The 13,407-nt window shown below is 58.0% G+C and overlaps 1 protein-coding gene across 11 annotated transcripts in view; it reads right to left on the bottom strand.

The window, feature by feature from the left end:
- Window positions 1–13,407, bottom strand: part of TNS1 (tensin 1) — a 66,322-nt gene that overhangs the window by 30,495 nt on the left and 22,420 nt on the right. For all 11 annotated transcript variants that reach the window (XM_042041506.1, XM_042041503.1, XM_042041500.1 and 8 more), the window contains 12 exons: window positions 11,053–11,102; window positions 10,581–10,752; window positions 10,178–10,228; window positions 9,537–9,659; window positions 9,171–9,235; window positions 8,974–9,057; window positions 8,743–8,855; window positions 8,073–8,133; window positions 6,627–6,702; window positions 6,369–6,498; window positions 5,930–5,995; window positions 5,213–5,374 (listed from right to left, as the gene is read on the bottom strand). In XM_042041506.1, coding sequence (XP_041897440.1) covers window positions 5,213–5,374; window positions 5,930–5,995; window positions 6,369–6,498; window positions 6,627–6,702; window positions 8,073–8,133; window positions 8,743–8,855; window positions 8,974–9,057; window positions 9,171–9,235; window positions 9,537–9,659; window positions 10,178–10,228; window positions 10,581–10,752; window positions 11,053–11,102 — 1,153 coding nt within the window. The remainder of the gene's footprint in view (window positions 1–5,212; window positions 5,375–5,929; window positions 5,996–6,368; window positions 6,499–6,626; window positions 6,703–8,072; window positions 8,134–8,742; window positions 8,856–8,973; window positions 9,058–9,170; window positions 9,236–9,536; window positions 9,660–10,177; window positions 10,229–10,580; window positions 10,753–11,052; window positions 11,103–13,407) is intronic.

Below are 13,407 nucleotides of genomic sequence, written 5' to 3' on the forward strand. Positions count from 1 at the left end.
CCGTGTGTCCGTCCAGGACAGGAGCCGACGGCCTGGAGCTGGCTTGGGTTGGCGTTTGTCCCTTTGGCTTTGCTTTCCCTCTCGCGGAGGGAGCTACTCCCTTCCCAGCGCCGTGTCCCGCGGGGCCGCGAGAGGGGCACCCGGCCGGCGGCGGGGCGCCGGAAGGGGTGGGATACGGGGAACCCCAGGACACGGGGAGCTGGAGGGGAGGATGGAAGAGCCGAAGGTGGCGGAGATGGGATGGAGGCGAGGAGGTGCGGCCGTGCTCCCCTCCGCCCCAGACCACACAGGGACCACAGGGAGGAGCGGGAGGGGAAGGGGAGCGGCGCGGGGAGGGCGGCGGGGCCGCCCAAGCTCCAGCCCCAGCCCGAGTTAACCTCAGTGAGGTGCGGAGAGGGTGGGGGCCATGGAGGGAGGACAGCCAGACAGACAGCTTCCAGCTATGAATATTAACTACTTCCTCCACAGGCAGGGCTCCGCCGCGTTAACTGTTTCCTAGGCAGGACAGACAGCCGGACAGCTGGACAGCCTGCCCGCCTCGCACCGTGCACTGAGCATCACCCCGCTGGGCGACCCCCTCATTTAAGACACCTAGCCCTGCCCGGCTCCTGTGTGCATGCGTCACACCTGTCCCCAAAGAGCAGCGACACATTCAGGGTGGGGATGTACTTCCAAGCCACACATGATGCTGAAATCCAGACGGGTCTGCAAATTCAAATGTCTTGCTGGAGACTTGGGTTTCCATCTGAAATAACTACACAGCTAAAGAGGGGTGGAAACCAGCCATGGACAAACCACCGACTCTGCCAACCCATTTTCACAATCCCCTTGCCTGCCCTGCCAGCACCACGGGCACAGCGTGGACACGCCAGCACTGTTTTCGGGATGCACACACGGCCCTGCTCTGTGACAGGAGTTACGGCACGATCCCATTCAGTCCAGAGCTGTCTGAGACTGAACTGCTCCACTCCAAGCAAAATCCATGCTAGGATGGCACTGACGATTTGCTGGTCCAGGTGACAGCAAGCCCACCCCACGTCCAGGCCCCCGCCTGAACCCATGCTCAGGACTCCACACCTCAACGGATCCAACATCCTCGGCAAAACGTGAGGCTCTTCCACTCTAATCCCCCAAACTGCACGTTTCCCACACCCCCATGGATGACGGCAGGGGATGAGAGCAGTGTTTCCAGCCGGCCCCCTGACTCACAGCCCTGTTTGCTCCCAGATAATACCACATGCCAAGCCAGCGTCCTTCCAAAACCTCCAAAGTTTGCTTGCTTCTCTGCCTTACTTTTTGTCCCGGCCGTGTCGGCTGCGGGAGCGCAGAGACAGAGCTCCCCACTCCTGCCAGGGGACAGCCCCAGCCCTAAGCACAGGAACTGCTACAAGTTTTGACTTTAAGGACAGTTTAACGGGGGAAGAGAAGGGGCTGAGCTTCCACCAGCTGGGCTCTCTCTCCCTGCATCCCAGCCCTGCCTGGTTCCTGGTCCCAGTGGGAACAAACCCCATCACCACCCCACATGACAACCCCAAATACCAGGTCAGAGGACAGATCCTGCCCTGGGAATAGCCACACTCCAGCTGAAATGTCTCGCCAAGCCCACAGATGCTCCAGCATTTCTCCAATGAGGAATAACCAGAAGCAAAGGGGACACTCCCTGTGAATTCCCATCCAGCCCACACAGATCCCCAATCCCCTCCAAAATGCCCACCTCAGCTCACCCTTACCTTGCAGGAGATGGAGCAGAGAGCAGCAGAGAGGGGCAGAATAAGGAATGGGAAGTGGATTCCTTCAGCTTTAGTCAGCTGGTGAAGGCAAGAGGAGAGCCAGTGGCCCCCCTCCTCATCAAGCCTGGCCTAGGGACAGATCCAGCCGCAGGGGGAGAGCAGCAGCCTGCCAGCAGCTCCGGCAATGGATTTAACAGCTCTGGCCTGGCCCATTTGGCTCTCCATCTCTGCACAGCCTGGCCTACCCTCCTGGGCAGCCTCAGCCCCTCCTGATAAGTGGGACAGGATTTGACCCCACTAGGAAAGGTGTGCCCCATGAGATCCCACTCCTGGGGGACAAACAGATGACAGCAACCCCATGGAGGGGCTTTCTCCTCCATGGAAAAGGGTAGGATCAGCATCCAGCTCCACTTGTGGGGTTCCAGCACCCCCTGACCTTTGCCACACGCAGTTCAGGCTCTGCTGTGACCTCCCCTCACTGGAAGGGTGGGATGCTCCTCCCAGTCTCCACACCGGCCAGCCCTGCCCTGTGAGTGGGGATGAGCTGCAGGGGAGCCCTATGCCAGAACCATGACTCAGGTGGGGATTTAGGAACTCTCTCGCAGATGTTGGATTTGGCCAGGCCCTGGCCACTCTCTTCCAGGCCCGGTAAAAAGATGGGGGAGGCAGGACCAGCCCAGGGTGGGTCCAAGGACCAGTGGTTACAGGGAACTGCTGGGCTGGGGACACATGCCCAGCCCTTTCACATTTTCTCACACCACCCTGGGATGGCAGAGCAATCACACATGCAGACCTCGAGGACAACCCCTCCACTGACTCCATGCCAGCCCCAGCACCCTGTTCTCCATCAGCAGTGGTTTTCTCAGCAAAACCAAACCAGGCCATTAACGATCTCCTCCCAGAGTTACCCACCAGCATCTGCAGTACCCCAAACATTTCTCTGCAGCTATCCTCCAACCTGCTGCACACCCAGCAATGCCACATCCAGCTTCTAGCCTCCTCCTGCCTCCCCGGAGCCAGCTTGGCACCCCAAGGAGAGCTACCACAGTGCTGGCAACCGCAAAAACAGCCAGAAGAAGAAGCATGCCATCACCTCCCTTCGGCCTTCAAACACCCTCAGCCAACCAATGGCCATGGGGACTGCAGCAGGAACCTCTCATGCAGCCACCACTGACCCCAAAGCCCTTTCGAGGAAGAGGAAGGAGCGCCCGCAGAGCCACTTGCCTTCCCCAGGCTGTGCGGACATGGATGAGGGGCAGAAGGACAGGCTGTGGGGGAATCCCAGCATACCCCACTCTCCCTAAGGACCATGGGGCAGCCCAAACACAGTGGGCAGCAGAGACCTTGCTGAGCAAAGAAAGAGGGCGAGTTCACTGATGGGGCCAGCATGTCCCATGGAAGTGGCTCACAGAGAGCTTGTTGAATCCAGCTGTGTCCCCTCAGCCAGAGAGGAAGATGTGGGGGTACAGATCATGCCTCCTGCTCTGGAAGAGCTTAGCCAACTGATGACCCCACTGCAAATGAGTTTCCCCTTCTCCAAGTCCCCACAGATAAGCACAGCAGAGGCGAGGGGAACACCAGGACAGGCACCATCCCCAGCCACCCACCTGCCTCTCCAGCTTTGGGGTCCCACAGGACCATCCCACCCTGCCAGGCACCCCCCAGCCCTTATGGGTGCTCCATGCTGAGACAAAGCTGCTGGAGAAAGGGCATCCACTGCCACTGAGAGCGGCTGTGGCCAGCAGAGAGGCGGCATGGGGTAACCCACCGTTTGGCAGGCGATCCCGATCCCGTTGGCCCAGGCTGCAGCGACGGTCTGTGGGGAGCCTTCGCCGAATGGCAGGACGGGCAGTGGCAGGGACAAGGAGCAGCGGCTGATCCCAGCTCAGCGTGGGTCCCGGTGCCAACCTCACCCCCCTCCACCCCCGGACGCCGCTTGCTCACGCCTGGTGGTGCCAAAAATGTGGCGTGCAATTCCCTGACCAAATAAGGCAAGAACGACCATAAACAGGGACCCCCCCTGCACAGCCGGACACCAGAGCCCCCATCCTGGCTCGGGACAGGCTGGAAAAGAGGAAAAGTGACAACAGAGAGGGAAGAAGATGGGAGCCCCTTGAGCCCTCACCAACTCCCACCACCACTGCTCAAAGTAGCCCATGGGACAGCTGGGGAAAGACCCCTTACAGATGGGCTTCTTGCAGCTACTTGTGCTGGCAGGGGTCAGAGGGCAGCCTTCTGCCTGTGGCTTCAACCTTCCACAGTCCCGGCTCATCTCCAAACTGGGGCAATGTTTAAAAATTCAAGGTGCCCTCACTCCCTATTGCCACCCTCCCAGCACAGAGGACAGCCAAGTCGGCGCATGAAGGCACCTCCACAGCCCTGACGTCTGCTAAGACCCCCCAAGGGGGAATGGAAAGGAGCCCTGGGGCACTTCTGCAGCCCCAATATTCACCAAGACCCCCATGAGAGGACAGAGATGAATCCAGGGGTACCCCTGCAGCCCTGTGAGGGGCTAGGGGTGCAGAAACTTTGGCCCAGGGTTCAGAGGGGAACACATGCAATGAGGCACTCAGGTCTCTGCAGGCAGGAGGGGGCTGCCAGGCAGTCTTGCCAGCTTGAGGCTGGACCCACAGCTCCCCAGCTCCTACCGCATAGCTGAGCCTGCACATCACGAGTTGCCTGTTTACTGCCCTGTGCCAAGGCAAGTGCCCGTGCCAGCTCCACAGAGCCGTCTCAGGTCCGGTTCCATGTGACCACCATAGCAGAGACACTCTGGCCCGCCCCAGGCACCCAGAGCCCCCACCCTCCTCTGCAAGCATGGCATCCACAGCTCCCACTCGAAGCAGCCGGTGACCTTCAGGGACATCACGGACTGCAGCTGTCCCTGCTCCAGGGACGCCTCTCCAGAACTGGCCAGGAAAGTCCAGGCATCTGCTTGGCCACGGGTGGCCTTGCCTCCAGGACAGGGGCCCCACACCTTTCGACATACAAGTCCTGCCCGTTCCTGCCAAGTGGGTAACAGCAGTCAACTTGCTGCAACAAAATGGGTGCTCAAGGGGCTTTTCCCAGCTCTGAGAGTGCAGCAGACTCTCCAAGGCCAGTATGACATCCTCACCCTCAGGGAAACTAAGGCACAGCTACATCCTGCTGTGCTTGCAGCATGAGGAAGTAGCTGGGATACCTAATGGTCCTGCAGACATGGGGTTTGGATTTCCAAAAGCTCTGGGTCATAAACTACGGCTGGACTCTGCTTGTGCAAACAGGGACTTTGACAGCAAAGTGCTGAAAAAAAGAGCCTAAGCTCCCTGGCACAGTGGCAGAAGGCAAAGTCCACAAGATCTTCCTCTCCCATCCCATGGCCACACTGCTCCCACCAGCTGCCACCTGTCCCCAGCTCTGCTGCCCACCAGTGTCCACTTTCCTGGGGTAGGGGGTATTTCCATGTGGACACTTTGGCCACTGACCACCTTGTGAGCCCTAACCTTTCTCCAGGTGCTTGCTGGGCAGTGGTGGCTCAGCCCAGGCCCCCTCTGCACTGTCCTCACGCTGGATGTTGAAGTTCTCGTAGGAGTCCCAGCGGATGAGTGGGTCGGACGTGTTGTAGTCCACAGAAACACTGGGCCCGTTCTCCAGGTGCTCCATGCCTGGAAAGAGGCAGGATGGTCAGACAGGATGACAATGGAACCAGCAAGGGTGGAATGGGAGAACAGGTGGAAAAAAGTGCATGCAAGGAAAATAGAATAGGAGCCATAGGACAAGGCAGGAGATTCCTGTAGGAAGGGCAGCATCAAGACATGGATGAGCACAGGATGTACACTGAGACTCACAAACAAGGTGTACAAGACTGCCTGGGGCTTTTGGGGTTGCCTAGAGACCGGCACACAGACTGACAGTGAGTGTGCATGGGTCTGGACTTTCTGAGCAAGGGAGTCCTTCATTGCCAAACATTCCTTCCATCTCTCCCGGGCCAGCAAGGGCTTTGGAGAGCAGCCTCCTGGGGAAGAGAGCGAGAGAGATAGGGCATCCATGGGTGCTCCTAGATCAGCCTTACTGCCTGGATGCCTCATCCCACCCTGGTGACAAAGGGACTGCAATGGGGCAGGTGGAGGTCACAAGGGAGGGAGCAGGGGATACAGCTGAGGACAGGGAAAGGAGACAGCATCCAGCTCCAAATCCCCATGGCACTGAGCCAGCCATACCTTGGATCTTCTCAGGGCCATAGGAGAACACAAACTCCACCTTCCCATACTCGGGGAAGCGGTCATCTGGCAAGGAGAGAGCAGAATAAAGGGACTAACTCCATCCATACCTCCAGTAGTAGCCAGTCACCCCAAACACGCCTACAGACCAGCTTAAGGCTGGGAGCTGCTAGGGGATATCCCTGCATGGGGCAGTGCATCTTAGCCCCCAAAACAACCCTGAGGCAGCCCCTCTGCATCAGTAATGGTTTTGGACACAAAAGGGATGATGGTGCCACCACTTCCTGAGCAGCACCACACCCTGCAGACAGAGCAGGGGGTGCCCTGTTTCAGCAGGGGTGGATCTGGGATGGGTGCCCAGACGTCCCCATGATGACACCAGAGTTACAGGGGCAGGAGGATGAGGGAGTCTGGAGCAGGAAAGTGCCAGGGCAGTTACCTCTGAAGGCCTCATCCAGGTCCTCCTTGCCAAAGACGACATCAAGATCATGCACAGCACACGTGTGGAACTGCACACGGAAAATCACGTCACGGGTAGGGCTGCGAAACTTCTTGTGGTAGCACTTCAGCTGCAGAGGGGAACGGGGATGGGCCATCAGAACAAGCCCCCAGACCCAGACAAGGGGAACTCTGGGGGTCCTGAGGCACCCAACCCCTGGCTGCTTGCTACACCAGGAGCTGAGCTGAGGATCCTTACCAAGATATCACCCTTGAGCAGCAAGCCAGGCTCAATGGTGATGCAGATGCCCGTCTGGCTGTCTCCTTGCACATTGCTGCAGAGAGGAATGGTGGAGGGATGTGAGCTGCGGTACAGAGCCCCCCAAGAATTCCTAGCACCACCTCAACCAGCCCTTCCACCCAAAACCAGCCAGGAAAAAGCACAGAGCTGGCCCTCCCTGTGACTGAGAGGGGTCCTGTCCACCACCTCAAGGGGCACCCATTCCCAGTGGAAGAAGGATGGGAAGGGGAAACTGAGGCACAGCTCAGCAAGGGTGCAAAAACTGCTGGGTGGGAGGGTTTGCCCAGGTTCCAAGTGCTGGGGCTGGGCAAACCCTCCACCATCCACCTGGCTCCCACGGCTCAAGTGGAGCTTAGGACACAGAGGGGGAAATCTCAGGGAAGATTCTTCTCCCTGCCTCAGTTTCCCTGCGGGAAGCCCTCCCTCCCAGAGCACGGCCGACAGGCTGCCGACGGGCGGTGGCGTCAGCAGCCAGGGACAAGGGAAGAAAGGAGTTGGATTTCACAGGCAAGATAAACCTGGAGTTTATTACAGGCATCCCATAAACAGTCTATTAAAAGCTGAAAGGCAAGGCTGGGATGGCAGTAAATCTCAGCTAACAGGGACCCATGGCTACATGGAAGTGAGATCCTGGTCCTGGGGGTTGAGATGGGAATAGCCCGGAGGTGAAGTGCTCTGGTCCCTCCAGGGAGACCAGGAGCCAAGGGTCCCACCCAGACTGGGATGTGGTGCTGGCAGAGTGTCTGGGAGGCTGGAGAAATCAACTCCTGCTTTGCCTTCATCAGTGCCTGCTCCCAGGATCAGCATCAGAAAAAAAAGTGGGGAGATTAGAACAGGGGGAAAATCTTTTTTGGGGGAGAAAAAAAAAAGGATATTAGCCCAGCTGGTCAGAGCATGGTGCTAATTACACCAAGGTTGTGGGTTCAATCCCCATACAGGCCATTTACTTAAGAGTTGGACTCAATGATCCTTCTGGGTCCCTTCCAACTAAGAATATTCTGTGATCTGTGAGGACTAATCCAGGCAGGAGGAGCAGTTCTTTGGGCAGAGAGAGAAGAACTGCTGTCATCTCCCAGGGAGATGTCCCCATCCCTGTCCCGACTCCCTCCGGGGACACCCAGCCCCAGGCTCCGTGCAGCCCCAGGCTCCCTCTGCTGATACGTGGAGTCACTACAGCCCTCTCAGCAGAAGGGTCCAGTATGGCCCAGTACGCCCAGCATGGCCAGTTACCACCTCCAAAAAAAAAGGAAGCCCCTTTTTTTCAGTTCCCTGGACCTCAAACAGACTAAGCACAGAGCACAAGACCACATGGGACTTGTCCTTGACCCTCTCCATCTTCCCCCGCTTGCCACTCCCCCCCCCACGCTGGGCAGGAGGAAAGCCCCGTGGTGAGGAGATAGTTACTAGATCCCCGAGGTGTAGACGGGCTGCATGGCCTGGTAGATTTTCAGGAAGGGCCGACAACCTGGAAGACATCAAGGCGGGGAGAAAAGGCACACTGCTGTTAGCCGGCTGGGCGGAGAGGCCAGGGCAGGGATTAGTCACGGGGGAGAAATCCAAACAGGGAGGGAGCCAAGGCAAACAGCCACTCCCCGCCCCAGCCAGCCCGCACCGACTGAGAGAAACATCTGCAATGGGCAGAAAGGATGCTGTGCATGAGCTGAGAAAGGGCAAAGCCCTCACAGTTCGGGTCCTGTAGGACCTAGGGCAAGTGCTGGGCTGGGGATAGGGTGAGATGATGACCTGGGTGAGTTACCAGCACCAGACAGGATACTGCATCCCAAACCCCAATCCCAGTCTGGTACCATCCTTCCAAAAGCTGTCAGAAAAGGTGTCATGTCACCTCACAGCTCAGGTTAGTGCCCAGCATTAGGAGGGCATCCCCTGAGGGCATCTCTGCCAGGAGAGAGTAGCACCCTGCTAATACAAGTGAACAGTCTCTGAGAGGGAAAGGGAAATTCAAATTGCCAAGGAAATGGCAGAAAATATCCCCCAAGGAGGACAAGCCTGGCCAGGCAGTGTGGGGTGGTGGTGTGGGAGGAAGCAGGCTGGGGAAGCAGCTGGGGGCACCTACCTCCTTTCGACTCAAAGTTGGGGATGCCGTGCATGATGACATGGTGGAGGAAGAGGGGCTTGTTGTTCATCTTGATGCTGCCAGAGAGGAGCCCACTGAAGTAATGGATGTACCTGGAGGGCAGACAGGCAGCTCAGGGGCAGAACCCACAGAGGAACATCCACCTTGGACCCCTGCATCCAACCACCCTATGGGGAAAAAGCCAGCCTAGAAAGGCGTGCCAGCACCCACCTCTTCTGGGATGGCTGTCCCACCGGCACCACCTTGTCCTCGTAGAAGCGCTTCATGGCAAACCTGTCTAGAGCCTGGTCAGCACTGTGGGGATGAAAGGGCAGATGAGGTTGAAGGAAAGTATTGGCACCAGCACCACTGGGATGGAGGTCACCAGTGGGCCCCAGGGCCAACCCAAGACCTCACGTCTCTCTCACCTGGCTGAGATGTTGCTGTAGTGCATGTAGGCAGCGACTACCACCCCCAGCCGGCCACGGTTCCCCTGCAGACACACAGCAGAAGGGGTGTCACAGGGGCAGCAGGGCCTGTGAGCACCTGGGCACAGCCACCCCACACAGAGGCACACACTGATCCCTATATGCACACGCCAGCCCACAGATGCCCCAGCCCTTATTAGACACACACCAATCTACACATATGTGCTGACACCTACCCACACCCCAAGCCACAAACCACCACCTTCCCTACATCTCTCAGCCTCTGAGGCTGCTCAGCCCGATCCCTGCAGCCCCACAGACCCCCAGTGCCTCCATCGCTGTGCCCCGGTGACGGGTCCTGCCCACCTTGTTGTGCAGCACCACCACGTTGTGTGTCGCCGCGTTGAGCCACGTGTCCATGGCTTTGCAAATGCTGCAGATCTTCTCCAGCGCAGGTGTGTGCATGTCAGGCCACCCAAAATCCAGCACCTGAACAGGGGGAACAGCCTGGGCTCACATCCACATGCACTCCCATGCAGAGTCCACAGCCTGCCAGTGTGCAAAGCCCAGGCCACGTATCCAGGGTAGGCATTAACTGTGTTGCTCTGACGTGCACCTCCCAGCCCCAACCCTACACCCCACTGCCCAGATCCCTGGCCCAGGGAGGCCATCGTGGTCCCACATCTCAGGCCCCTCATCCCAGGTTACTTGGGTCAGCTCCTGAGGGCTCCCCCGTTGTCACAGGGATGAGGACAATGCCTTAGGGAGGTCTCCAGGAGATTCCAAACAGCCCGTTTTCAGCTGAGAATGGGGGGCTGGGAGGGCAATGGGAGTCAGGCTGAGATACCACAAATACAGTGTGAAGTCTCAGTGCTTTTCTCAGGGTTTTTCCCAGCTGGGTAGAATAGGTTCCTCCCCCAGACATCTTGTAGCAGGGAGCAGGTCCTGCAGACAGGCCTGCCCTGAGGCCCCTGAGAAGCCCGCTGCTTCTCACAGCTGTGACCCACCTTGGGGTGAAGTTTGTTGACATCACGTCTCCGCTCAGAGAGGTTGAAAAGCTTTAGGGAAGACGAAAAACAGAGTGAGAGGACATCTTCCTCCCTTGCTGCCGCCTCACCTCTTCCTCACCCCAAAGCCTTCCCAAATCCTGCTGTGAGAGGCTTCCCTGGACACATTACCCTGGGTAACACCTTGCCACAGGGCAATACAATGACCAAAAACTCCCAGGGGGTCTGAAAGGCACTGGTGACCTTCAACGAGAAAATATCCCCCATAATGCAAAGACCCTCCCTCAACGGAGCCCAGATGGAGACAAGGGTGCAGCATCCATCCCCTGCAAGCACCCATCCCCAGCGGCTGAGCACCCCAGCCCCTTCCCCAGCCTGACAGGGACCTGGCTGTGCCCCTCACCACATAGTTGTTCCCATGCTTGGACTTGAGCATGTGGGCCACTTCACGGAGGTTGCTGGAGTAACTCTGCTCCTCGGCCGCGCTGGGGTAGGAGACGGCGATGATCCGCTCCGTGATGTACACCAGGTCCAGCTCACAGCTGCTCTCCATGGCTGCAGTCAGGCTCATGCTCCTGGGCAAGGGACGGGACCACTGTCAAGACATGGCACGGGGAGGGGACATAGGGACCCTTCCCCACCCTGCAAGACAGGCTGGCACACATGAGGACACAGCTGCCTGCAGCCTTTCCCCTGCTCCCAGTCCTCTTGGAGTGTCTTGGGGACCCAGCTTGGGAGTGGTGGGTCATAACCCCTGTGTCTTCTCCGCTGGGAGCATCTCCCAGGTGTAGCACCTCTGGAGAAGCAGGTGTTGGTGAGAGGGAGCTTCAAGCACAGCAAAGATGGTCATCAGAAGGGGAAACTGAGGCAGCTACCTGGATGTTTTGCAGCGTGACTGCCCACTCCTGGGGGATTTTGTGGCATCCTAAAGAACCAGAGAGGAAAAGCAAGTTACTGCCATGACCCAGCCACAGCCAGCACAGGGATCCTGCTAGACCTGGGTGTGATGGTGCTGCCAAAGCATCCCACCCCCACCACACCACCACACTGCACTGAGTACTCTCACAACCCCAAAATATCGCTGTCTCCAAATCCCACCAAGCATCCCAGTGGCACAAGCAGCTTGAGACTGATCCCACAGGCAAAACCCAACTCTCACAACTCCAGTGCAGCTGGGACCAGCTGCCATGGGCACTGTGGGGCAGGTGCTTTGCCAAAGGGTCCCACAGGACCTTTTGGGAAGATGCTGAGCTGGTAGAGACAGTTTCAGGCATGTCACAAATCCCTCTTCTTCCCTCTCCATCAGGCTGCAGGCACACACCTGGTGGGACAGAGCTGCCTTGGCCCTGCCCAGAGCAGGGGCAGGTTTGCTGCCCAAGCAGCATCGAGGAGCCAGCCAGGCACAACAGTTTGCTTTGGCCCCAGCTCCACCGAGCCAAACGCCTGGAGGAAATGTTTGAGCTCTTGGAGCAGGAAACTTCTATTTATGCATGTTCTCCGGCCTCGAAAATTTCATCTGCAGCCGGCTTGCTCTGTGACTTTGTGACCTCAGCCGAAAAACAAAGCAGGGTTTCCAAAAAAAACCGCTGAGGAAAAACACACTTGCACCTCATTAGTTTTAGTATCTCCAGCTAATAAGCAGAAGTCATTTAAAGACTCATCTCACACAGGCAACATGCCTGGAAGGATCAGAAATAAGAGATGCATCCTGCAGCTGATTCCTGGGATGCCCCATTGGTCCCCAGAGCTGCAGGACTGCTGCCACTCTCCTCGGGGCTGCGGCACCCCACAGCCAGCACACCCAAGACAATGGGAGGAGGTGGGAGAGAGGTTTCCCTGACATCCTTTGCCTGCCACGTTCTGCCCACCCAGCACAGTCCCAGAGCTGCTCCCATGGACAGCCAGCGTCACCCTCCACCAGCCTTGCGTGCCCCTTTCAAGGTCAGGTTGCCCTGCAGAGCAGGAGTTGGGCTCAGCAGCCCTGGGGCCTGGGGACAATGTCTCCCCTCCCAGCCAAAGCCAGAAGGCAGCAGCTTCGCCTCAGTGCCTAGAGGTGCTTGGACAGTAGTGACAATTCCCCCTCCAGTTTTTCTTCCTGGTGTCCCAAATTGCCTGCTTACCCCAGAAACCCCCCAGCATTGCTGAGGGCAAATAAGGTGTTAAAATGCAGCAAAAAGAGAGGTAAAACCTCTCCTGGGAGAGCCAGGGTGCATGGAACAAGCCTGAACCTGAATGTGGGCTCGTCCCTGCATCACCCACCAGTGATCAGGATGGATCCCCACCGTGGCTTGTGCAGTGCCCCAAACGTTCATAATGGAGATTTCCAGGGTCCCACACCCACACCCACTGGCCAGGGGAGCCCCATCAGTCCATATCACCCCATCCAGCTGCAACAACTTCCCAAAACCACTGCCTTTCCCAACAGAGAGCTGACATGGGGAAACCAGGACTCACCCCCAGCTCCCGCATGGGTAAACTGAGGCACAGGAGGGCAAGCAAGCTGGGGACACCAGAGCCCCTCTCCCTCCCCATACCTGGATAGCAGTGAGCCCCTTGCTAATCCATTTCCACGCCATGGCGGGCCCACTCCTGGCACCCTCCAGACCCGGGCAAGAGGGTGCCCAGAGCCAGGGCGCTTGAGCTCCGCCTGCTCCCCAGGCTCTGCCCTGCTCCCCTCTTCCCAACAGCGGCCACGCCACATCTCTGCCGCCAGCCCCTGCACGAGGAAGAGTCAGCCTGCGATCAGCTGATAGGAGCCAGCGCTCCTGTTATTAAACATTCCTGCCCGCCGCCGCACTGGGAGAGACCTTGCAAACGTCCCCTGTGGAGAGAGACTCCAGCCAAGCCAGTACAACCCAGTCCAGCCCAGCACAGGACAGGCTGGTCCCAGTCACTTTGGGTTGAAGATCCCTCAGCCAACCCCATCAAGAATACACCTTTCAGTCCCAAGCTAGCTTGGCATGTCCCCAAGCTCCTGGCAGCATCCAAAACCTGCAGGTCCCTTCTGCTTGGAGAAGGTGATGAAAGGCATGAGAAAGGCTTCAGAAATACCAGGACACATCCCTGAAAGACAGCAAAGCCAGCAAAGGAGGTTTCTGACTGAATTTTTTCTAGCTAAGGATGCTCTTTCTCACGGTTGGAAACATCTCCTGGACAACCAAAGGGATGAGGCAAAGCCAGATCTCAGGTGAGGAAGGCTTTCATCCTCCTTCTCATGGGAACCATCATGC

Source organism: Corvus kubaryi, unplaced genomic scaffold, assembly GCF_017639235.1.
Source record: "Corvus kubaryi isolate FWS band 111438036 unplaced genomic scaffold, C.kubaryi_AGA036_p1.0 37396, whole genome shotgun sequence".
NCBI classification, from domain to species: domain Eukaryota; kingdom Metazoa; phylum Chordata; class Aves; order Passeriformes; family Corvidae; genus Corvus; species Corvus kubaryi.